This window comes from Apteryx mantelli, chromosome 1, assembly GCF_036417845.1.
Source record: "Apteryx mantelli isolate bAptMan1 chromosome 1, bAptMan1.hap1, whole genome shotgun sequence".
Taxonomy (NCBI): Eukaryota; Metazoa; Chordata; class Aves; order Apterygiformes; family Apterygidae; genus Apteryx; species Apteryx mantelli.
The window spans coordinates 177,934,739-177,957,729 of record NC_089978.1 but is presented as its reverse complement, the minus strand read 5'-3'; the positions used below and the strand labels follow the sequence as shown (position 1 = coordinate 177,957,729).

General features: G+C 37.1%; 1 protein-coding gene across 1 annotated transcript in view; it reads left to right on the top strand.

The window, feature by feature from the left end:
• Positions 1 to 22,991, top strand: part of OTOGL (otogelin like) — a 96,867-nt gene that overhangs the window by 17,327 nt on the left and 56,549 nt on the right. The window contains exons 12-25 of the mRNA XM_067289926.1: positions 48 to 173; positions 891 to 999; positions 1,246 to 1,292; positions 2,717 to 2,862; positions 4,467 to 4,590; positions 6,217 to 6,394; positions 7,337 to 7,461; positions 8,959 to 9,168; positions 10,441 to 10,606; positions 11,742 to 11,816; positions 13,082 to 13,134; positions 13,651 to 13,813; positions 17,181 to 17,288; positions 18,619 to 18,757. Of these exons, the coding sequence (XP_067146027.1) occupies positions 48 to 173; positions 891 to 999; positions 1,246 to 1,292; positions 2,717 to 2,862; positions 4,467 to 4,590; positions 6,217 to 6,394; positions 7,337 to 7,461; positions 8,959 to 9,168; positions 10,441 to 10,606; positions 11,742 to 11,816; positions 13,082 to 13,134; positions 13,651 to 13,813; positions 17,181 to 17,288; positions 18,619 to 18,757 (1,769 nt within the window). The remainder of the gene's footprint in view (positions 1 to 47; positions 174 to 890; positions 1,000 to 1,245; positions 1,293 to 2,716; positions 2,863 to 4,466; positions 4,591 to 6,216; positions 6,395 to 7,336; positions 7,462 to 8,958; positions 9,169 to 10,440; positions 10,607 to 11,741; positions 11,817 to 13,081; positions 13,135 to 13,650; positions 13,814 to 17,180; positions 17,289 to 18,618; positions 18,758 to 22,991) is intronic.

Here is a 22,991-nt window from a genome sequence, read left to right as displayed (position 1 = left end):
GCAAGAGAAGCTGCACTGATGTCCAATATAATATATATTTGTTCCAGCTGAAAAGTGTGAAGACAGCTTTGTACACCGTGATTGTATCAGCTGTTGTCCGCCAACCTGCACCTTTGAAAAGGATTGTCTTGGCAGCAATCTGCACTGCTTAGATGGCTGTTACTGTCCAGATGGTAAGTACTGTCAATTTTATGTGAAAAAACATGGTCAAAGCTAATGTCCAGCATCATAATAAAGTTGTCGAAGTAGACTATGTTTAAAATTAAAGGCCAGAAAAAATGAATATTGTCATTTCTGTTTTAGTTTTTGTTATTTTTACTGTAATTCTTCCTTTTATCATGCTATAAACATTTATCTGGAATATGAAATGTCGCTCAGAATGAATCAGTTAAAATCTGGAGCCATCATTAATGCTGTCTGCAATGCAGACATGGCATAGGTTTAATCCATTTTATTTGAATTATTCCTAAATGTTTTGAGGTTTTACTTAAAAATAATGTATCTTATGTACAGGAAAACTGTCTTCCTGAGACATGTACTCAATAAAAATTAGGGTCTGTACTATATATAGTCCTGTTCTGACAGGACTAAAGACTATGTGATCTCAGCATCTTTCCATTTTCAAGTCTGTATAATTCTACATATTTAAAGCAGGCTTTGTGCATTGAGCAACTATTCAGAGTGAAAACTGTGTTGAGAGAGCTTCTCAAAACCATTTATCACCCTGAACTCTCCATACACACTAGGTGATTCTTTCTGCTGGTCCCCAGTTAAAACTGGTGAGCTCACCCTCTGGCAGATTTGAATGTTTGAGTCAGATGGGGGAACAGCAGTGATCTGGAGTACATTAACTTGTCCTTGTTCTCGTTTGTTAACTTCCTTCTCAATAGGTCTCATTATGGACAATGGAACTTGTATCTCTGTGTCGAATTGTCCTTGTGTTTATCATGGAACTTCCTTCCCTGTAGGCTCAAAAATTGAACAAGAATGTAGCAATTGGTATGTGAAAACCTCATATCTGTGTTCCCTCTCTCTGTGACTGCTGCCCATGTTTAGTTTAAGATCATAGTCAGGCTGGTATTTTAAAGAACAGTTAGTATCTATGTTTACAGTCTGGGTTCTGTGTGTTTATGCGCTAAAATACAGGGAAAGGGTGAATTCAAGACATGAATGAGCTCAAAGACCTTTGTTTTGCGAAAAATCAGAACACTGAATTTCTGTATTTTGTGATTTTTTTCTTTGTAGTATTTGTATTGGTGGCATTTGGAACTGCACAGATCATGATTGCCCAGGTATCTGCATGTTCATGATTCTTATCTCTCAGAATTAAATATGGTCTAAGGGTCTGGGATGCTAATTTAAGAATAAAGGTTAGGCAGATGGACAACAAAAGTAGAAGCTGGCTAGCTGGGGTGAAGCTGTTAACCATCTGACCATTATCATATGTTTTCCCATTTGCTTCCCTAATTTGTTGTGTTGCATCTACCCTCTGCCTTCTATTCCCTACTTAAACTCTCTGTTCTTCAGGACAGGCAGCTTATTTCTACCACTTGTGTGGAGGGCCAGGTTTAAGGATCTCCTGACTTCTGGATGCAATTATAATGCAAATAATAATAAGAGAACATCATTTTGATGACTGGAGTGCTATATTTGTGAAACAGCAGTTAGTGTTTAGATAATAATCCAAACCTTTAAAGATTCCATGTCTGTGTAATGAGTTACGCAAAAAAGCTTATCAAGTAGTCAAGAAGTGAAACTCCCTTAGCAGTTCTGTACCTTAGAAAACATTATACTGTGAAACCTGTGAAAGAGAGAGAAAAATTTTCACTTAAGGAACTCCATCTGAGTGAGGTAATTAACAAGGCTTAACAGGAGTGGATCTGTAGAGTAAAGCAGTCAGCACTGAGAACCACTCCATATGGGTTTTGTGTGTGTCAGTGGGGTTAGTTCTGACTAGTCTGGCCTGATCTTAGGGACTAAATGCCCTTAATAGAGGGAGTGGCTTAGATGTGCTTCTGCAGAGTATTTTCTGGTGTAGTTATAGCCAAAAGAATCCAGTTTATGTGCTCTGGCACTGCCCTGTGATGTGAACAATGTGCAGTAAGTGGGGACATGCAGGACAGTTGCTTCAGCAGTGTGCTCCTGATCCAAACCAAAACATTAATTTAGAGGTATCTGAGAACAGGGAGCACATATCTGCTCATCTAAATTTCAGTACAACCCACCTACTTAAACCTACCCTCTTTATGTCCGTGGTAACAAGTAGTGTCATAGTACATAGGAGGGAGGACAAAGAAGCTTGTTCTCTCTTTCTCACTCATCATGCCAAAAGAAGATGAGGAAAAGATTCTAGGAAATGTCAAAGTTGTAATAAAGAGAAAATTCTTGTTGTTCTTTAAATCTTTCATGTATGCTAGAAAAATCATGACTGAAGGGCATCTCATTTAATTAGAACCAAAAGATGCTGCACATGTGTATGTGCAATGAGATGATATCCAGTGGAAATAGGTGTATATAACGTATTTCATTTTCAAATGCCGTAATAGCTAGATAGATTAAAACTAGGCTGGATTATATGCTTAGAAACAAGGGAAAAGTTTCTTATTTATCTCTTTTCCATCATTTATAAAGTAATAATACATTCTTACACAAATGAACATTCTTTTTTATTTTTTTAATTATATATTACAATTACTGAACTTTTTTCTCTCTCAAGCTGAGTGCTCCATCACAGGTAACTCTCATTTCACAACATTTGATGGTCGTCATTTTACCTTTCTTGGGATTTGCCAGTACATTTTGGTAAAAGGCACCGGGAAAAACAAATTCACAATCACTTTACAGAAAGCACCTTGTGGACAGGTGAGTTGCACTTTTATTGAACATTCATGACAAACAGGTGCATGTGTATTTCAGGCAATCTTTTATAGGTGCTGCTGTAAATTAGCAGGATATGTTTAATAAGAAAAATATAAGCTGAAACAGTTTTACAGCTTTGCATAGGTGTCTATATTGCTGTATGTTATTTTGATTATAAATAGTGCCATTTGTAAAACTAATTGCATCTTTACAGGGATTAAGTCTAAAGAGTTACTTATGCACATTAAACAAGCAGATACATCTTTGGTTATAGTACGAACAGGTGTCTTAGGCTTGACAAAAGTTCTTGCTGGCAGGACTGAACAGGTTTAATACACTGCCAGTTAGGCAAAAGACTTTTTTTTGGTAGCTTAAAATATTTATTTGATATGTTACAGCATATTTAATTTGTTGGAACAATACATTTTAGAAAGTGTTTAAAGAGACTAACTACCATACATATTAATATGTTGGAGAGCATTTTGATAAGTATTCAACAACAGGCCTTATGAAAAGAGTTGCTTATAAAAGGTGCCCATTTCCAAGACCAGATTTAATACCATTAGTCACCTAGGTGCTCAGGAGAAGAATTTCTGAGTGTGTGATTTGCAGCAGCCTGCATGCTGAGTGCTGGGATGCCCGAGCTGGTCAACAGGGAGTGACTTGCTGGATCTCACCTGCTGCAGGAGTGTCTCTCAGGTCTCTTCAAAAGCTAGATTTTAAGCTGGTGCCTGTGCTTTTGTTTAGGCACCTCCTCCTCATGCATAGGACTATTGAGACTCCTGTTTCTGCATTTCAAATGGCTGTAAGCATGATATAGTTGATTAGGTGCCACTGAGAGACAAGAATGCTTCTGAATATGGCCATCAGCACAACTCTAAGTACCTTGGAAAGTTTGTGTGTGAAAACATAGGGGTCCAGGGAGTGTCAAATGCTCGATTTAAGCAAGTTATGTATGACTTTTTGTCCTGTACTTAGGTTTATAAATTCTGCCTGTATTCTGCCTTTAAAATGAGGATTCTGAGTTAGTTTACACCTCAGCATTTTTTAATAGTCAGATATTTGTGAATTATTTTAATATAATTCTGGAGAAATTATATTCTTTTGTCTGTAGTCACGGATCATGCCTGTGTTTCAAGGTGGAGGAGAAGCCCCTTCATGTGTGCAGTAGTTTTTCTGTTGCACTGCTGGGCTTGGGCTCTGGTTCCACCAGCTTGATATATCTGTGTTCAGACTCTTGCTGACACATTGGCTAACCCAGCAATGAGGAGAATCCCTAGTGGCCATGCAAGTATGGCCATTTGAACCCAGTATCAATACTTGGGATCTCAGTCCACTTATTATTGGACTCTCATAACAGCTAAAATGCATTCCCCTCACTTTTAGCTTCATATGCAGAATGTTATGATGTTCTATGTTCAATTTTGGGTATTCAGTTTAATACTTTGGGCAATAATTTACAACTGATTTACCTGATGATAGCTCTGGTATTTCCTTTTTGTACAACTGTTTTCTTCCTGTTTGTTTGTTTGTTTGTTTGTTTTTGCTTTCCATGCTATTATTAATGTCTTTGCCTGTTTTTGATGTTAAAATTTATTTTTGCTTAGAACTTTGACCATGCCTGCATTGAGTCTATAACGCTAGTTCTTGAGGATGATGTGAGCAAACAAGTAACTCTTGCAAGATACGGTCAAGTCCAAATTGGCCCTAACCAAGGTTTTAACCTCAATGGTAAGAAATGTATGGAGTAGAGTTTTACCGGAGTTCACATTTCTTCTAATAATACCTGTCTATGGAAAAGGAGTTTCTTGGAAGACAAATTATGCACTGTACAATCACTTACTTCTAATAACCTTAGACTAGAAATGTATTCTTTCAGCATGACGAAATAGTCCTCCATCATGCCCTCCTCATTTCCTTGCTTTTCTTACCTTGAGGAGTACCTAAAAATTCTATTCATCTTGTTTGTGTGTATTTAGGGGGAGGAGGTAAGAGAAAGAAGGGAGATGAAGAAAGGTCAGAAGTCATCTCGATGCTGATGTTAAGGTCCAGTTTGATTAAAGTTTCTTGGAATATATGGCATGGAAGAGAATGAAAGCCATATGCTCTGGGGTATCAATCTTGGTTTCAGTGCTGACTTATGTTGTGAATTCAGGCAATTTATGTCAAATTTTTGGAAAAGGATAGTAAAAGTAATCAACCTTAACAGGATTCTTTAAAATTCAGCACTGAGGTGGAACTGATATTGCCAAATTTATGTATCTCATAGTGACCAGCAGTGGATTCTTAATTCTTTGTCTCTTTCTGAAGGGTAGAATGAAACTTCCCTCTTCCTTTCCCAACCTCTACCAATTAGCAGGTTAGTGAGATCTGCTATGATGGTTGTGGCCATATCTTTTCTTCACTGAATTTGCCCAGTCCTAGTTCTGCTTTTGGCATTTGCATCCTTATTTGCTTTCTTGTCTCTTTTTACAGTCCATGAGAAATATAATGTATGACAAATGTTTTGGTGCTACATTCTTGATAATTGGGTGTTTCTATAAGAACTTTTGCCAGCTAAGAGAATTCTTAGCTCATGTAAGCGTTTTATTTTCCTCTTTACATTTGTTTGTGCAGCTGAGTTCATGTGTGTGTGTGCACACCCATATACACACACACACACACACACACACACACACACACACACACACACACACACAAAATACGTCTATATATGCTGACTGCAAAGGTCAACCTGATTTAAGTCTGCAACTGCAAGTAGCCCAACCACCATGTGTAGCAAATGAGTGCAGTGACTATGAAATTTCTGTTCCCTGGCATCATGGATCTGTTGGGAAGAAAGCTGGGAATCTGACAGGGCTTTCGTTCACATACAACTTAAGGAAGGAACTATACTGATGTCATATCAATGGTAGTCAGATAGAACCCTCTAGCTGAAGATTGCAATGCAGCTTATGGACATCTGCTAATTAATCTTGTAACATTCCTGGGGGCTAGAAACAAGTGGTTTCTTGTCTTTTCTTCTCATTGCCAAAGGGATGCTGTTGCATTGCTTTCTTGTCAAAAAATTAGATGTGAGAGTGTTTTTTGCCTAACTCACAGGTATAGAAAGGTGAAACACATTTTTACTGTTGACAGTAGGACACAAGTTGCAATTCCTGATTTGTGTTGCTAATGATAAGGATATGTAGTCTCATACATAGAGAATGGGCAAGGTTATGTGGAGACAGATAAGGTTGTACATAGTTTCTCATTTGATTTTGAGTTTTTAAAATCTTTTCTTTAATGGGTAAACCAGTAGAACCTGGAAGCTGGATTTCAGTGACTTTGTTTCTCTTTTTCTTTTGCTGTGTTTAGGGGCTGTTGAAATTCAGAATGTATCTTCTTTGTTTGTCCAACTGAAAACCAGTTTTGGTTTGAAGATACTTTTTGCTAAAGATGGAGAGAGGCTCTACATTCAAGTTGATGTCAGCTGGAAGAGAAGAACACTGGGACTATGTGGAACTTATAATGGAAATTTAAGAGATGATTTTCTGTATGTTACATACTGTACATTTAGTTTGTGTTTAATAACTAGTGAAATATTCTGATAAACATAATCAGCTAGTCAGTTCATTTCATTAATGTGCTCATACTTTAGTAAACTAGCCAATTAAAAAAACCCACTTAATTACAACATTAGTCATTTTAAAATCTGAAACTTATAAATTTAGTGATCTAAATCATTTTTACTTTTTAATAAGAAAATTAGCATATTATTTACAAAAGTAATTGGACCATGATATTGCTTGAATGCATTCTTTCTCCTCCATGCTGCTCTGTTATCATCAGAACAAATACCTGAGCACTGATAAAAAGAGTGGATGATAATGCTAATAGCATTCTCACCTGATAAACACTTGCTAGTACTTGTTTTCTTTTTTTTTTCCCTCATCAAGTTTTAAGGGAAAAAATGTAATTCTGAACCACAGTAATAATTTAATTAAAGGGCTCACTTTCCTTGTTCTTTGGGTTCAGTTCCTCAAAAGTTTCTCAAGCCATAATGTCACAGATTTTGTTTTTTTAGCAATAATAAATGTTTTTCAGATGTTCAATGAGAAAGACCAACAAAATGCAAACAACCCCTGTCTAGAAGACCAAAATTAATGGGTCATGTATGTACTGAATGTATGTACTCTAATGGCCAAATTCTGCTCTCATTAATGCTTTCGCCAGCTGATTTCAAGGTACTTGTGTTAAATGTAAGTAAGGGCAGACTCTGAGTGTAAAGATATTTCTTCAAGAAAGGGGGAAATATCAAGGGGAAAAAAGCTTGATATTTCCTCTCCTCTTTTATACTTCATGGATGTAAATTCTTTTGGCATGTTGAATATTCAAAGTGACCATACATCTGAGGCTTTCTGATGTACTTGTATCCTAACCTGCATAGTCTGTAAGGTCAGTGGGACGCATGCAATGTCAATCTCTTCCTTTTCAGTTCTCCAGCAGGGATGATAGAAGGGACCCCGCAACTTCATGCCAATGCATGGAAGGTTTCCTCAGCTTGTTCTATACCTATCAACATTCCTGTGGTTGATCCCTGTAATGTTAATCAGCAAAATGGTATGTTTTCACATGGGATTTTGGAGTTAGATTTATCATATTATCATGGCAGATTTTTGTTTTCTATGTGAATAAGTTTCACTGCTAATTACTATTCATTAGTGAAAAATAATTATGTCATTTAACTTCTGCTTTAGATGCACATTTTTTTTCTTTTTCTTTTTTTTGGCAAGCATCGTTCTTTCCATACATTTAGTATGTAAACTGAAATAAGTCCTTGGTAAATACAAGTTAGTTAACTATTTAATGTTGGATGTGCTGGCCACTAGCCCTAAATTCCGCTGGCTAATTCACATGCAAAGTGTTAGGCAAAACACAGTCCGTTGTCCTGTAAATTGTTTCAAATAAGAGGAATAACTAGTATTCTCAATGCGTGCTTGTTGATTGACAAAGAAGCAACAGGAGACAGTGTCTTGCCTAGCCAGCGTTCAGATCAAAATCTCCATACTTGTATAAGTTGTTTTTAAGAGTTTCCTTATCTTCCATCTATACCGTCTCTCACACAAACCTATACAAACAATCTGAGATCCCAAGATTTGTTCAAATACCTGAGTAAAGAATTGGTTTCAGCTGGTAAAAGTGCTTATGTTTCAGCTGAACTTTCCCTGTCACTAGGTCTGTCTTTCCGTGCTGCTGTTCTTTGCTCCCCTTCATCTGAATGAATTGAAAATGGTTGCCAAATTTTGACAAGGGAAAAAGCAATCCCTGGGTCCTGCCCCATGCTATCACCCGTACCACCAGCGCAAGCATTTTTTTCAGATCTCTGATGATCTGAATCTGATGAAACTTGGAAAAAAATATCTTGTTTCTTTGTTTACTTACTTTTTTTTGTCAGGTTATGTTTTGGCCAAATCAGGATGACTTCTTGTATCTGGTTTACTGAGAAACTTCAGAAATCCTTGAGTCACTGTGTTGGTGGGTATGAACAAGAAGGAGGAAGGGCAGGGACTCTATTTTAGCAGCAGAGTTGGCTTAAACAGGCTCTGGACTATGGTGTTCCTGAGATACTCTCTACTTATCTGAAAAAGCTGGTGGCAGTGTGCTGTGGTGGTAGGAGGAGGGTTTGTTCATAGCAGGAGGTATATGGCAGGCTTAGGACTTGCATGTCCCTGAGCTCCAGTTTGTAATGCTTGCTAGGGCCACATGCCAAGAAGTATATGGCCATTGCTGATTTCAAAGTTAAATGAAACATCAAGTGGGGAAGAAAAAACAAATTCCAAACTTTGGAGGACTATCTTGAAATAAGTTGGTTTGCCATTTATGTGTTTCCTATGTTACCATAGGAAGATGTAACTATTTTATATAGCTATTTTTATCTTAAGTGGATTTTGTTGCTGAAGGAAATACTTACAGTGTCAGTTTTAAACTGTAGAACATTGCAAAAAGACTTTGTATAGAAATTGGCTGAGTGCCTTTGGTTTCAATATTCCATCCTATTCATTTGATTAATTGTTACATTAACATGGATCCTGCTAAAACAATGTCACCTTCTCTCAGTTGGGTATGCATCTCACTGTGATATCATCAATCAAGAACTTTTTGCTCCCTGCCATGCCTACATCAGTCCAGGATTATATTACCAGCTGTGCCGTTTTGATGCATGCAAATGTGGAAGCAGCTGTTTGTGTAATGCTCTTGCACACTATGCTTATGTCTGTGGCAAGCACGGAATTGCTATTGACTTCAGATCTCATATTTCTTACTGTGGTGAGTAACATTTGCAGAAAGGTGGTTCTTTTAGAAATGTGAAAAAATCTAGAAATAATCATTCACCCAAAAATACAGCAAATTGATATTTTATGCTGGAAACTAGAATTGTGCCATGGGCTCATGAAATACTCAGGGGAGAATCCTAATAGCCTTTATGCTAGGCATCTAATTCGAGGGCTCTGAGTTACCTCACAGGGGATGTCTGTCCCTTTCCATTGACTACAAGGAAAACTTAAATTTCTAAATTTGAACCTCTAAGTCATATCGAAGCCTGCATTAGACTAAGGTAGGCAGCATGGGTACAGTCAGTGTGGGCAGGATATATCCCGCTGCAATGCATAATAATAATATTATGCATAATGCATAATAATAATACAATATTACCAGTTCATTCAGGGGTGGAGCTGACGATAGGTATAGTATTCTTGTTGCTGAAGCTGCGCCAGAATTTAGAAGCAGAGAGGAAGGACAGCAAGATCAGCAAACCAGGAGATTCTGGGGTATAATTCTGTGTGTACAGGAGGCTCTGTACACATGCCACAGATACATCCTGAGATATTCTGAAGACAGTAATCGTGTATAGGGTTTTTGTTGTTGTTTTTTAAGAATGGAGAACTTAAACTGGGCCAAATATTCTTAAGAGGATCCTTGACCTTTCAATATTACCAAACTGATGAAGGAAGAACGTAAAATACAAATGATTACTCCTCTCAGTCCCTGTTATTTAAAATATTGTTTCTTATCTGAGTATTGTTTTGTGTTTTGCAAGAGGAATGCTGAGACAGACCTCTCAGGTTTCACGAAAAAAAATCACCTAAGTGGTTTGCCAAATAGGTTATAGCATATCCGTGACAGAGCAAGGATTTAAAACAAGGCATCTTTAAATCAGGAGTAATGTCCTATCCACTGAACCATTCTTTCTCTCTTGGAAGCCTGAGTTACTAGATGAGTATATATATATACACACATGCATATGTACACACAGGTGTGCATGTAAGCATATACACACACACACTTATGCATACAAAATATATTTTAGACACTCATTCCTTTTCCAAGGAACTTTCTAACATACAGCCATACTTAATCTAAACCCTTCTAACTTAAGAAATCAGTAAAGCAACATACTTTTCTAATGTATTTTAACTGAGCCCAGAGCAGCAAGAGTGCATTTTGCTTTGCTGTTTTGCATTCTTGTGGTATACTTGGCTTGTTTTTTATCTTTCACTTTTTTAAGAGTATGCTGTTCTCCCTTTCTTGCTCCCCCAGCTGTGATGTGTCGCAGTGGTATGCTTTATCATCAGTGCTCTTCCTTCTGTAAACACTCCTGTGCTTCAGTTTCTATGGCAAATAGCTGTGGTGATGACTGTGCTGAAGGATGTAATTGTCCTGATGGGAAATATTTTGAAGAGTCGGTCAACTTTTGTGTATCAATGTAAGTCATACTAAAACAGAACGTGTGTGTAGGTACGTTTGCCTCTTTCTAGCAAGCTTTTGAAAGAGTTTTTCTTCGCTTTCCCTCAAGATGTAGACTGCCTAAGAAACAGGATAGAAAACAATATGTGCATATTTAAAATGTTTTTGTACTGATCAATAGTGTGGCTTCAGCTAATATTTTGTGTTAGAGCCATCTAGAGCACTTCATAGATGTGTCACACTGCTTTAGAGAAGAGTGATGAAACTTTTTTAATTCATGGGAAAGCATTTTTGTATGAAAAGACTGTTCTAGAGACGTAAGAAAAAGCGAGAAGGAATGTAATAGTAACCCACAAAGTCACAGATAAAATGGAGACAGTGACTGGGAGTGTCTGTTTTCTCCGTCTCACAGTGCAAAAACATTCAGTTGAAAGGGTAGGAAAAGGTAAAGGAAGCGAAATAGTTTTTTTATGCTGTTTACCTAAATTTTACAGCATACCACCATGGGTAGATACTGAGTTTAGGTACTGAATTAAAAACTGGAATGAATATTTATATAAATTTCAAGATTATTCAGAGTTACTGCTGTTCATTAGGACAAATATTTTGGAAAAGTCAGTAAGGTTCGTACTGCAGGGATGAAGCCTGTTTCGAACTATTAGAGTGTGAGGAAGCCTGGTATTCCCGTATTACTGTATGGTGTCTAGAGAACTGTGATACTTCTTCTGTACCATCTGGCTATTATCAAATTCAGGGTTCCTTGAATAAGTGGACTTTGGTGTGACAATTCCTCTGCCCACAGTTTTGACACTACTTTGAACAGGAGTTACATGTTGCAGAACTACTCCCATAATTGGGAAAAAAACTTTTCTGTAAGACTGCAATGCAAAGAAACAGCAAGTAAATAATATGGAGACATGAGGAAAATCCTAGCTTTGTTGAGGATAGTGGGAGTTTTGCCATTGCCTTCCATGCAGCCAGAGTTTCATCCTTTAATTTTTGCCTTTAATTAGATGTGTATTATAAATATAAGTAAAAAGATTGATTTAGTGAATTATGAAGCCTGTTTGTCATAATAGTTTGATAAATGAGTTGACCTTAAATCCCATTTCATTTTGCTTTTGTAACCACATGCATAAGTATTCTTCTAACAGATCTGCCTGTCGTTGTCATTACAAGGGCAAAGCCCTCCAGCCTGGAGAAATCCTCCTCACTTCAACAGGTTCCTGGTAGGTCTGAATACAAAAGAGTTTTAACTTTCATGTTTCCCAGCTCAAACGCTACTGAGATATTTTCATATAGAATAAAGTTCTATTGTATCAAGACATTTTTTGTTACACACTTAGTAACAGGTAGTCTATAAATTGGATTACATACATTCTTATTATAACAAAAGCTTCATAAAACATAACCAGGAATTCAGCACTGCTGAGGACATCTTTGTATGATGACACATGCAAACTTTTGTAAGCCAGGGACTAAAGACCATCTCAGAACACATGCACAGAGGCTGCAGTCCTGTTCTTAGACTCAGGGGCATTATGATAGCAATGTGAGGCTGGTTTCAGAAGAATAAACAGTGTGATTCTATTTTGGAAAGCCTTTCAAACAAGGCCTTGCAGAGAGCTGTATTTGTGTCATTTTGTGTCATTTATTTATGATGGAATCCTGACCTTATTGAAACAAACAGGGAAACTTCTCGGGTCTCCTGATCAAACTTGTTCATTTTACAAAGAACGCTCTTAGCCTGCTAATTCAAAAATGTGTCTGGGATCTGAGTGTCAAGGTTGGTTCTTGCTGAGTTCTCATATATTATGGTTGTTATAACTGAAGCTTGGTAAGCATGTACTTGAAGAGGTGAGAGCAGATTCTTCATTTTTCTGGCATTGCTATGCCTCTACATATATATGTGTGTATATATATGGTCTACTGTGTGTGTACACTGAACTAACACTCTCTCTCTCTCTCTCTCTCTCTCTATGTGTATATATATATTTTAAGGAAGAGAGAGGGGGAAAAAAAAAAGAGGACAAGGTTTACTCTCCACTGTGTTTTTTGTGACTGTATATTTTATCAACAAAAGAGTCTAACTGTGTATCCTAACTTCTTTGTAAGAGGCAATCTGCATACAGTATTCTTCCATTTTCACCAAGGAGGAAAAGATTTTTCATTACATTGCCAGTATCCTGAACCACCTGGGCCTACAGGCCCACAGAGGTTAAAGTACCCAGCTCCCTTTTTTCACTTGAGTGATAGTTAAGCAATTGAATAACTGCCTTAATACCTCTGTGAGTCTAGGCCTCTCATTACAGATCAGCATTTAGAAATGCCAACAAAATGCTGATCAGATCGTATGTTTTGGGATTTTAAGCATCATTCTCCTCCTGATTTCAGTTGTTTAAATTGGGTTAAGTTGTGCTGTGTTTTTTAATATGGTGGTTGCAAACATATTTTTCTCCTGAAATAAAGATGAGTTTGCTTTTCTTTTTGCCAGCCAGTGTTTGAATGGAACAATGAAATGTATTGAAGCCACTACAGAAGGTACAGGTAAGTTGTATTCTTGTCTCATATTACAGTTGCACAGAGAAAATTTTTAGGAAAAATTCCTTTAAAAATTCCAAGTGAGATATAGGTCAATACGTTCTAATGGGAATGCCTAAAATTAGGCTCGGTATTCCTCTTTAGGAAGACTCAGGACCTTGACTTCTAGAAAGTAAATTTTTAATGGATTTTTAATGGATTTAGAATGTATTTCAGTGCACTGATTATTATGGCACTTCTAAAAATCCTATCTACATAAGACATAATGACTTGATTTTTAAAAATGGGCTGTGGACCAGACCCCAGATGCTTAGTGTTAAGTATTTTTGTTTGCTGTACGTTAAAACACATATTAATTATATTGCTCATGTAATGCAAATGAAGCTATAAGCTATTATTTTTGATTATACTCTTATGTATACTGTAATATATGCTAACTGTGCATTAAAAATGAATAGATGAACTAAAACAACAGAAAACCTTCAGTGTTGATCTCATTTAACCTGCATTTCACCTTTCAAGTTCACATATGCCCTGAAGGAAAAATCTACTATGACTGCAGATCTCCTGTGCCTGGATTACCAGCAGCTGGTGCAAACTGTGGGGTCTCCTGTGCAAACCTTGCCATGAACTTCTCCTGTGTCCCCTCACCACCTTGTGCAAGTGGCTGTATTTGCCCTCCAGGGTAAGCCTTTGTTAGACTGCTCTGTAGCACCATGTGCATATATACTTTTCACTGTGTGACTCTGTATATTGTTGTGGGGTTTTTTTGAATTCCAGTTATATTACATCTGTAGTTTTGAAACTATTGCACTGTCATTTTTTGAAGAGATATAATATGATCATAGTTAAAAGGTCAGCTCTTTCTTTTGTCTCTTTGACAAAAGCCAGCTCCTTCTGGCTGGTGTGACGCTCCATGTTGTAATGCTTCCTGATTTGAAGTCCCACAGTTCCCTGTTCCGAGACTACTGTTCCAATATCCCATGAAATATCCAGCATGCTAAATCAGTCTGTGTGTGTTATTTGGGACTCCTAGGACAGCGGATGACTCCCACCGCTTACATAATGTAGTTTATTTGAGTATAGAAGCAAACATGACATAAAGTCATAGCACAATACCACCTACGTTCCTGCTTGCTGCCCAAGCAACTGTCTTACCTAGATGATGCCAATCCCTGATGTGGGGTAGGGAGGGAGGAGGTGCAGGCTGGATCCTGCCCTCCTCTCCTTCATTCTCTCTCTCTCTCTTTCTCTCCACTCTTCTGAATTCAGCCAAAGCTTTCATTTTCTCAGCTTTCATGTTTGGATTTGGTTTCCAAAAACAGTCTGCTGAGCTCTACAGGGGTCAAATCAAAGTACAAATGCAGAAAGCTAAAAGTAGAAGGCTAAAAGTATTTGTTGTGCAGTTTCTATCAGAATCTACTACCACTCTGTCTGTGTTTTTTTTCCTGATACCTCTTGTGTATAGTCACTTTCAAATGTGAAGAGTCAAATGAGATTTGTAACTTGTTGCAATTCTATCTCAGGTGGAGTGCTACCCGATTTTTAATCAACACTTGATTTTTTTTTTCTTTGTATGTGTAAGTCAATGGTCCCTGACAGTATATTGGTTGTGTCTAGATCACAGTCTAATAAGACTGTTAGAATTCCCCTTCCAATAAATTGTTGTGTACACAGATAACTAAGTGCTGGTGAAGGATAGATTTCAGGCATAACTATTTTAAATTTTACTAGCTGTCCTTGCCTGATATTCTGTAGTCCTTTACACCCTCTACTTCACCCAAGGAATTAGCTTCCAAGACCACTGACAGGTAGTATAAAAGTAAACAATTATTTTAATGCAAAAATGTGTGAATCTGTGCAAGCCATCATGTAAAAATTGATAATTATTTGCTGATACATCCCCATGATATTTGCATGAGCTTAAACTACCAGCATTATCATGAAAATTCATTTGAAATTTTGAAATAATTAAAATATAGGTTAAAAAAAAAAAAGCTAGCCCCCTACTCCTGCTGAGTAGGATTATACCATTTAAAACTGAATGTATTACTTGGTTCTTTTCTGAATGATATAATATAAAGGGGATACGGAAAAGCAAAACCCCAAGTTTCTGTCAAATAACGGAATAAAACTATATGATACACATGAATTATTCGGGTAAGTAGGAAAATTAGCTTTTTAAAAAAAAATTTAATGGAAAAGTAAATATGTAATTAGTACCATCCTCAGTCTTAAATTATATTTCTGGAGCCATTATGCTTTTTGTGCTCATGGGTCTGAGTAGCTGGTTAGTGGCTTTGAGGGAGAAAGGGTCCAGTAGGGTTATCTTAAAAGTTTGGTTCAGATGTTGTGTCTCTTTTATAGAAGAAAATGGCAAGTATATACTTAATGGTATTAAATCTATATCTAACAAGGCATGAAAGCCTTGTTATGAGTAGTCTTACTACTATGTCATTTCTTATTCTCTTAAAGTGCTGCTCCTCTCCTTTTCTTGCCTTCCCCACCCCATTTCTGCCCATACCCATTGTTCAATCTGATGATCTAACCTTTTGGGTAGAATCTGGAATTTTCCCAGGTACTGGTGCCGGTTTCCAGCATCCTGGGTATTGATGGTGCTCGCAAAGTAAAACTGCCCATGTGTGGTATCAAAGGCCTCTCCTTTGGAACCCCATGACTAGATGGACTCTAGTGTCCAAAAATGGTCCTCTTAAAGCAAGAGTATTCAGTACTTAAAGAGGTGACAAGGAATAAGAAACACTGAGTCTCTGGTATTCTATAGAAATTGAATAGAATTGCTCAAAACTTCATAAAGAAATATAAGAACCAAAGCAAATTCATCATTCAGAGATACAGTGAAAGACATCCTAGCACTGAGATGGAATAGGACAGCTGAATCACAGAAGTACGAAGAGTAGGGTGGGAAGGGACCTCATGAGACCATCTAAGGTTATTCTTCTGCTCTTAAGCAGCGTCAACAATACTTATATTAATGTTGGCAGATACAAAACTAACTTCCATTGATGGAGACACTAAAGGACCTTCCTAAGACATCTGTTCTAGCGCTTTCCTATCTTTAATACAGCATTTTTCTGAGCATTTAACTTGACTCTTTTACTTAAAACAACTTAATCTTTAATGAAACAGTAATTGTGAGGTGAAGAAAATTCTACTCTGTTTGTTGCTTTTACTTTTGAATTAAGCAATCTCAAGTCTGTACTTGGAAAACAAATCTCTCTGCCTTGTCATCTGTCAGAATGACAACTGCAGTAATTGCTCCCCTACAAAGCAATACTGGGAGTGTCTGTAATGCTTTTGTAAAGTAAACATTGCTAAACCACTGGAAATGAGGAGACAGCAAAAAGTGGTTAGCCAGACCTCTGAGTCACTTATTCGTGCTCTAACTGGACTTGCAGCTTTTTGTATTAAATGACATCAGATTCATCTAACCTCATTAGCCTCTTCCACTTCCCCAGTGTGGACAGGTAGCCTCCACCACCAATCTTAGTCAATTATGTTTCTTCTGTCCTGCCACCCCACAACAGCTGCCATAATCCTGCTCGCTATCCTATGCTCAGAATAGGATGGTTGCTGCTCTGGGTAAAGGAGTGGGCACATCACTTCAGTTGCTTCCCTGCGTCAGGAGGAGGATGGAGCAGCAGGGAGGGAGGACCAGCCCCGTAGCGGCATCCCTCGCACATGAATGCGCTGCAGTTAGGTGGGAAGCAGCAGGCCCGGACACTGCCCTTGCTGTTGCAGAGGGCAGGGGGAGCACCTCTGTTTCTGTGCCCTCATGCAGGAGCTGAGCCTCACACAAACTTCTCCACCACATGGTAGAAGGAGCTGCAGCTGTGAGCCTTGCTAGGTCTCCAGCTGTGCAAGGAGGAGATCATTTGTTCTGGGCAGCTTTCGCTGCTGAAACAATTGGCCTTGCTGCCTGGATGGAAGACCAAATGTCCTTGGCTGGGTTTAGACAACGCACCACTCGATGAACTGTGTTGATCTACTTGTGAATTTACTTTCATCTTAAAAATAATTCTTTTGTTTTGAAGGATGGCAGAGCATAGAGGGAAATGTTATATTCCTGACAGTTGTCCATGTACCTGGAAAGACAGGGAATTTCTGTCAGGAGAAGTGATAGCTACACCTTGTTACACCTGGTGAGTGACATACATTTTACATATTTTCAAATCACTGGGATCCTGCAACAAAGGAAAACTGATACAGAAAATGTATTCAGTACAGTGAAAATCAAAAATGTATATGTTTGTTTGTAGACAGTCACAGGAAATATCTTTTATTAGACCCACTAATAAACTTGGTCTGCTAGGTCAAATAGAGTAGAGTAGACTTTTGGGTGAGCAATTGCTTCTTCAGGTCTAAAAAAGAAGCAGAAGACATCCAAGTTAAAAAAAAAAAAACAATTAAGAACAACTGTTTGATTAGATATGTATTAGTTAATCTCTGAAAGAAAAGACAGTTGGTATTTCAGAGAATGGAATATAATGAAAGGTAACCAGGGAAAAAAAAAGGAAATTAAATGTATGACAACACTAAATAGTCTGCTCCTTTAGGAACTGGATTGTTTGCAGTGTGAATTATCACTCCGCATGAGCAGGGGCAGTGGAAAACCTCCCTTATGTCAAGACAGTAGAGGAATTGGCCATAAGAGAAAGATGGAAATAAGCAATGTAAGTGGAAAATGAGATAGCACCCAGTGTCTTTCCTGAGGAACCTTACCTGATTCATATTGACACAAAACATATTTTCATCCATTATATTTTGCTCTCCCAAAAATCTATCTTTAGTTAAACATATACTAAGTTATCCAAAAAAAAAGTTTGGCCTGGCAGTTTTTAGTCAGCTGAAAACATCACTGGCAGATTGATTGTGTTTATACACTCACACATGCAAAACAGAGGCTCTCAGTGCTTAGGATGCTCCTAGTCTTATACAAATACGTGCAAGTCGCTGAATGTACTGACAGGAAAAATAATCCCTCAAAGCATGAGCATTTCTTAAGCTCACTTTGTACTTGTTGGATACCTTGAAATCCTACTGTTAGCAGCTGAAGATCTCTTGCACTGATTATGTGCAGCTTGCATCTCAGAAAATTTATCAAAATATCTTAAGAAAATAATAATGATGTTTTATATATGTGTGTGTTGTGGCACAGCGTCTTAGTTATACTGGATACAGCAATGGAAATATTTGCATATGCCATAAAATTTTTAAGATTTTGTGTTCGTTTCTTACACATTCTTATGTGGTTGTGTGCTCATGGCTAAATGCTCAAAACTATTCTCCCGCTACATCACCCGGAATTTCAGAAGCAATCCACAGAATAACTTTGTTTCAAGGTCTGAGAAAATTCCTTCCTTCATGAATTTCTGTATGACTTGAATAACAAGCACAAGATTTTTTTTCTTGAAAATACAAAAGCAAATGGCCCTGCTATGAGAAGTTACTGACTGTTATCTCTCCTTACAGTGTTTGTCGCAGAGGGGTATTCAATTGCACTAGTTATCCCTGTCCTGCTGTATGCACTATTTATGGAGATCGACATTATTATACATTTGATGGATTGGAGTATGATTATGTCAGTGACTGCCAAGCTTACTTGCTAAAGGTAGGAGAATTGTTCCTATGTTTTCATGTGTCCAAGTGAAAGTTTTTGTGAGAAGCCAGTCTCTAAGTATTTTGAACATCAGGAGATGATAATAGAAAGAAACATTAAGAAAACAGGTGCAAAACAGTTGAGTCTGAAAGGAAGAATTTATAATGGCACTTTTTGCTCATCTACTTTGAAATTGGTACGTGGGATGGTGTCAGTATGTTGCTGTGTGGTCTAGAGAAAAATAGAAAACTGTTCTCTTCTCTACATTGATTATGCTTTTATCACAGTGAGACAAGACAAACAGCATAGAAACTGTTCTAGAGCTAGGTATAATCTATAAATTTATTTAATTATTAACTATAAACTGTGCCTGGCAGAGGGTTAATGAGGACCTCTGAGGCCACTTGGAATCTTTCTTGAATGTGATCTGCATCAGATCTGGAGTGTATGTATATAATAATATCAAACAATGATTTCATAATTCAACAATGAAATCCTTCATTGAGATTGTCTGGCAGCTACATGCTAACGTTTCTCATAGCACACATTTACAGTCATTGCTAGCCTTTTTTGTTTAAAATACCACTACTGACATTTAGAAATATATTCTCCTATTACTAACAATGCTGTTATTATCATTGTTGCTATTATTAAGGCTGGGAGTCTGTCCTCTGAGTTACAGTAATGCTTTAAGAATATTATTTTTTATTAACTGTAAATGTCTAACTTTAAGAAAAAGCATGGTTTCTTTGCAAGGACTGCAAATAGTTGCATTTCATGTACATGTTGGTAAAGTATTCACAACTGTGAAATAAAACACAATGACAAAGTGACACTTTTTGAATGTACACTTTAGGGATCTTTGAACTAGTTATTTTTTCTGTTTAAAAAAAAAAAAAAGGTTGATAAAGACTATTCGAACTTACCTGCCTCCACCAAAAGATGCAGGAAGGTATTCCCAGGAAACTAATATCTCACAGCAAACTCCTGGCACATATCATATTGTCTCATAAAAGAGCCCTTGCTCTAAGAGGTATATGAACCTTTGCGTGAATTCTCCTCCTTTAAGATGCAAAAAACAAGAGTTGCCTTATTTGTGAAATCATCTTGCCTGTATGACAAGGTGGAAAAGTGGGTTGTCATTTCTTAATTCTTATGTAATCCAACCAGAGAGGTGTTTAAGACAAATCTTTGCTACTTTTCAAACTTTAGTGTGATACTGGAATGTTTTTCTCTTACAACGAAATTTCACCTGCTGCTGTACTTTATATGAAAGTACCTATTTGGAAGCAAAGCACAGGGAGCATTTGGAGTTCAAGAATGAAGTTGGCAGCCACATAATTACGGCATGTGGCACACTGCCAACAGTCCTTTCATCAGGTGAACATGATGACACACGTGATGAAAGTGATGCCTATGTAGATTTGCAATACCAGAATAAGTCTTGTCATACTGGAGATGGCTGCAACAGTAGCTCTACCTAGCTTTTCAGACTTTTTTTTCCTTCTCCCAAACTTAGCTAATGTGAGAAAGCATAGCCTAATCTGTTCGTGAGACTTATTTTTTCATTAGGATATAGAAAACTTTTATGATCTAGACTGAAGGACTGTTATTACAGATTAGGCACTACATAATTATGTCTGGAACAGGTGATATATCTGCAGGTCTGATTTTGTATGTAAAATGTTTGGAAAAGATTTTTTGGGGAGGGGAGGGAAAGAAACCCAAAGGCTGGGTTCATATGGCAGCTGCCCAAAACCTTTGAAAGAACTAAAATACAGAATTAATGAACTATGTTATGTGTAATCCTGGAATCAAAAGAATGGAGGATGGCAGTATAACCAAATATTTTTAAAGGATTCTGTGGCTGAATTTGGCAGAAACAGATGAATAAGCCTGATTTCCTTATGAAGGAAGCTAATAGAAATTCTAATAAAGAGAAATGACATATGATACTAGGGAAGAATTGAACTTTTCTTTTCCTTTTTCTTTTTTTTGGTAGAAGAAAGTCATGCATGATAAATCTTCTGAGTTAAGAGATCATCTGAGTAACACAGTAAATATATGAATACAGGTGATCAGGTCAATATATGCATATTTTAGATTTAAATACCTTTTGGAGACAGATTTTATTTGTTTTATTTTTATTTTTTTTTAGACTAGTCTGCCATAGGATGAGAGTGAAGATTCTCTCATAGCTGAATTAAATGTTAGAAATTAAAAGATAGGAATAAATGGCCTTTTTTTGTAGTGGAAAGATCCCCAGTGACACTGCACAGGAATCTGTGCTGAGACCTTTGCTCAGCATCTTCCAGAAACGAGTTTGAAAATGGGATGTGGGGATTGAAGTGGCAGTGTGCTGAGGGTACAGAATCAGTCTGAATAGCTGAAACAAAAGCTGACCATCTAAATATTCAGAAGATCTTACGATAGAAAACACAGCATGATAAAATGGAAGATGAAATTCAACAGTGAAAAAATGCAAATCAGTGCACATTTAGAAAAAGTAGTTATTTAAAAGTAGTGGTTGGTGAATTTATATCAACTAATTTTTTTAACTAAAATGATTAAAATTGCTTTCTTACTCCCACTTTCTTGCTTATCTTTTTCCACCTTCCATGATACTATGTTTTCCCTAGCAAAATGGTGTTATTTTTCTAGCAAACTTTACTGCAATTTTCTTGTATTCTGTTTCTTCCGTTTGTTTGTTTCATTGAAATTCTGCATTTATAGTAAAATGATTGTCTTTCTATTACTTACATTGGCCTTTTCTAGCTTCTTGGTGGCTTTCAGTCCTGCAGTTCAGTACATTCTTTAATAAGGCTTGCTCAGTGTCAGCGTGTTGCACTTTGGAGCCACTTAGACCTGTTCTCTTCTGAGAAGCAAGATTATATTTTCTCTTACTTGGGAGAGCTTATATTTCCAAGGAAGTGTTTAGAGGGATAGTGTACCCATCAGAATGTCCTTGAACGAGAGCTGTGTTGCAATGCTTATCTGCTGTTTCAAAAATCCACTGCGGTCTTTCCATTAACTTCATTAGGTTGTCAATAAGGCCCCAAAGCCAAGAAAAGGAGGGACTATTTTCTTCTTCCATCTTGAAAGATCCATTTTTCCAGTCAGCAGAACTAAGACTCTAAGCCTCAGGTATTCATGGTTTGTGAATTACACCCAAATTTGAAATATGCAGCAAAAATATTTTCAATTCTTTTCATCCGACTTTGTGGTTCTGGCGTTTTTAAAGTCACATTTTTCATCTTTTTACTGCAACCATAAAGGCTCTTTTAAGGCCAAAGTTATCACCATACTTAGCATGTTGGCGGATTATGAAATCCTCAACCAGATACTTGATCAAATAATTGAACTGTTATGCCAATTAGAAGTTTGGATATAACCCTTTTAGGTCAAGAGACACACAAGGACTCATTGTTAAGGTAGAATTTTGTTTAACAAAACATGAATGATCTGGAAAACTGGTACCAAAACATGAATGATCTAGAAAATCAGTAACAGAGTTTCCCAATGTGTGGGAATGTTATCCTATTGATAACAGTCCCCTGGGTGATAGAGGAAGGCAAGTCTTTTCTTGCATATTCCTCCTTTTGTAACTTTAGGCAAGTTCAAAGCTCTTAGTTTATACTCTTATTTTTGAAATGCTTTATACAAAGCTTGGTTGTTGCACTGGTAATCTTCTATCTGTTTCCCTGCTGATATATTTATCTTGACTGTTAAATTTGTTAAATGATGACTGGACATAAGCTGCAGCAACAACACACTAAGCAGTAATTCTTCAATTATTCATTCCCACATTTGAGCAGGCAGAAACAGCCTTTACACCATTGCCCCCTCTTAACTATCTGTAAACTTTTGTACAACATTGTTTGTGCCAGGTAGCCAGTCTGTAGATCCATGAAGTTGGTAAATCTATACGATGAAATTGTATTTTGCACAATCTCTCTCATAAACTGTTGGCAACATTAATACATTCTGCTTGTTGTTGGTCACTCTATGGAGGATTACAGCTGAAGGTTCTTGGTTAACAAACATTTTCAGGCTGTCTGTTCATAGCTAAGAAAAATATTTTCTTTTAATAAACTCTAAGATTTTAATGGGAAAGTAAATAAATATTGAATTTGAAATCATACGTGTTACAAATTGGAAATCTGACTTTAAAAGTAATATTCATCTAGTCAAGGAATAAAGCTATAACATAAGGTTCCAGTCAGAATGCCTTTAATTTTTTAGTTAA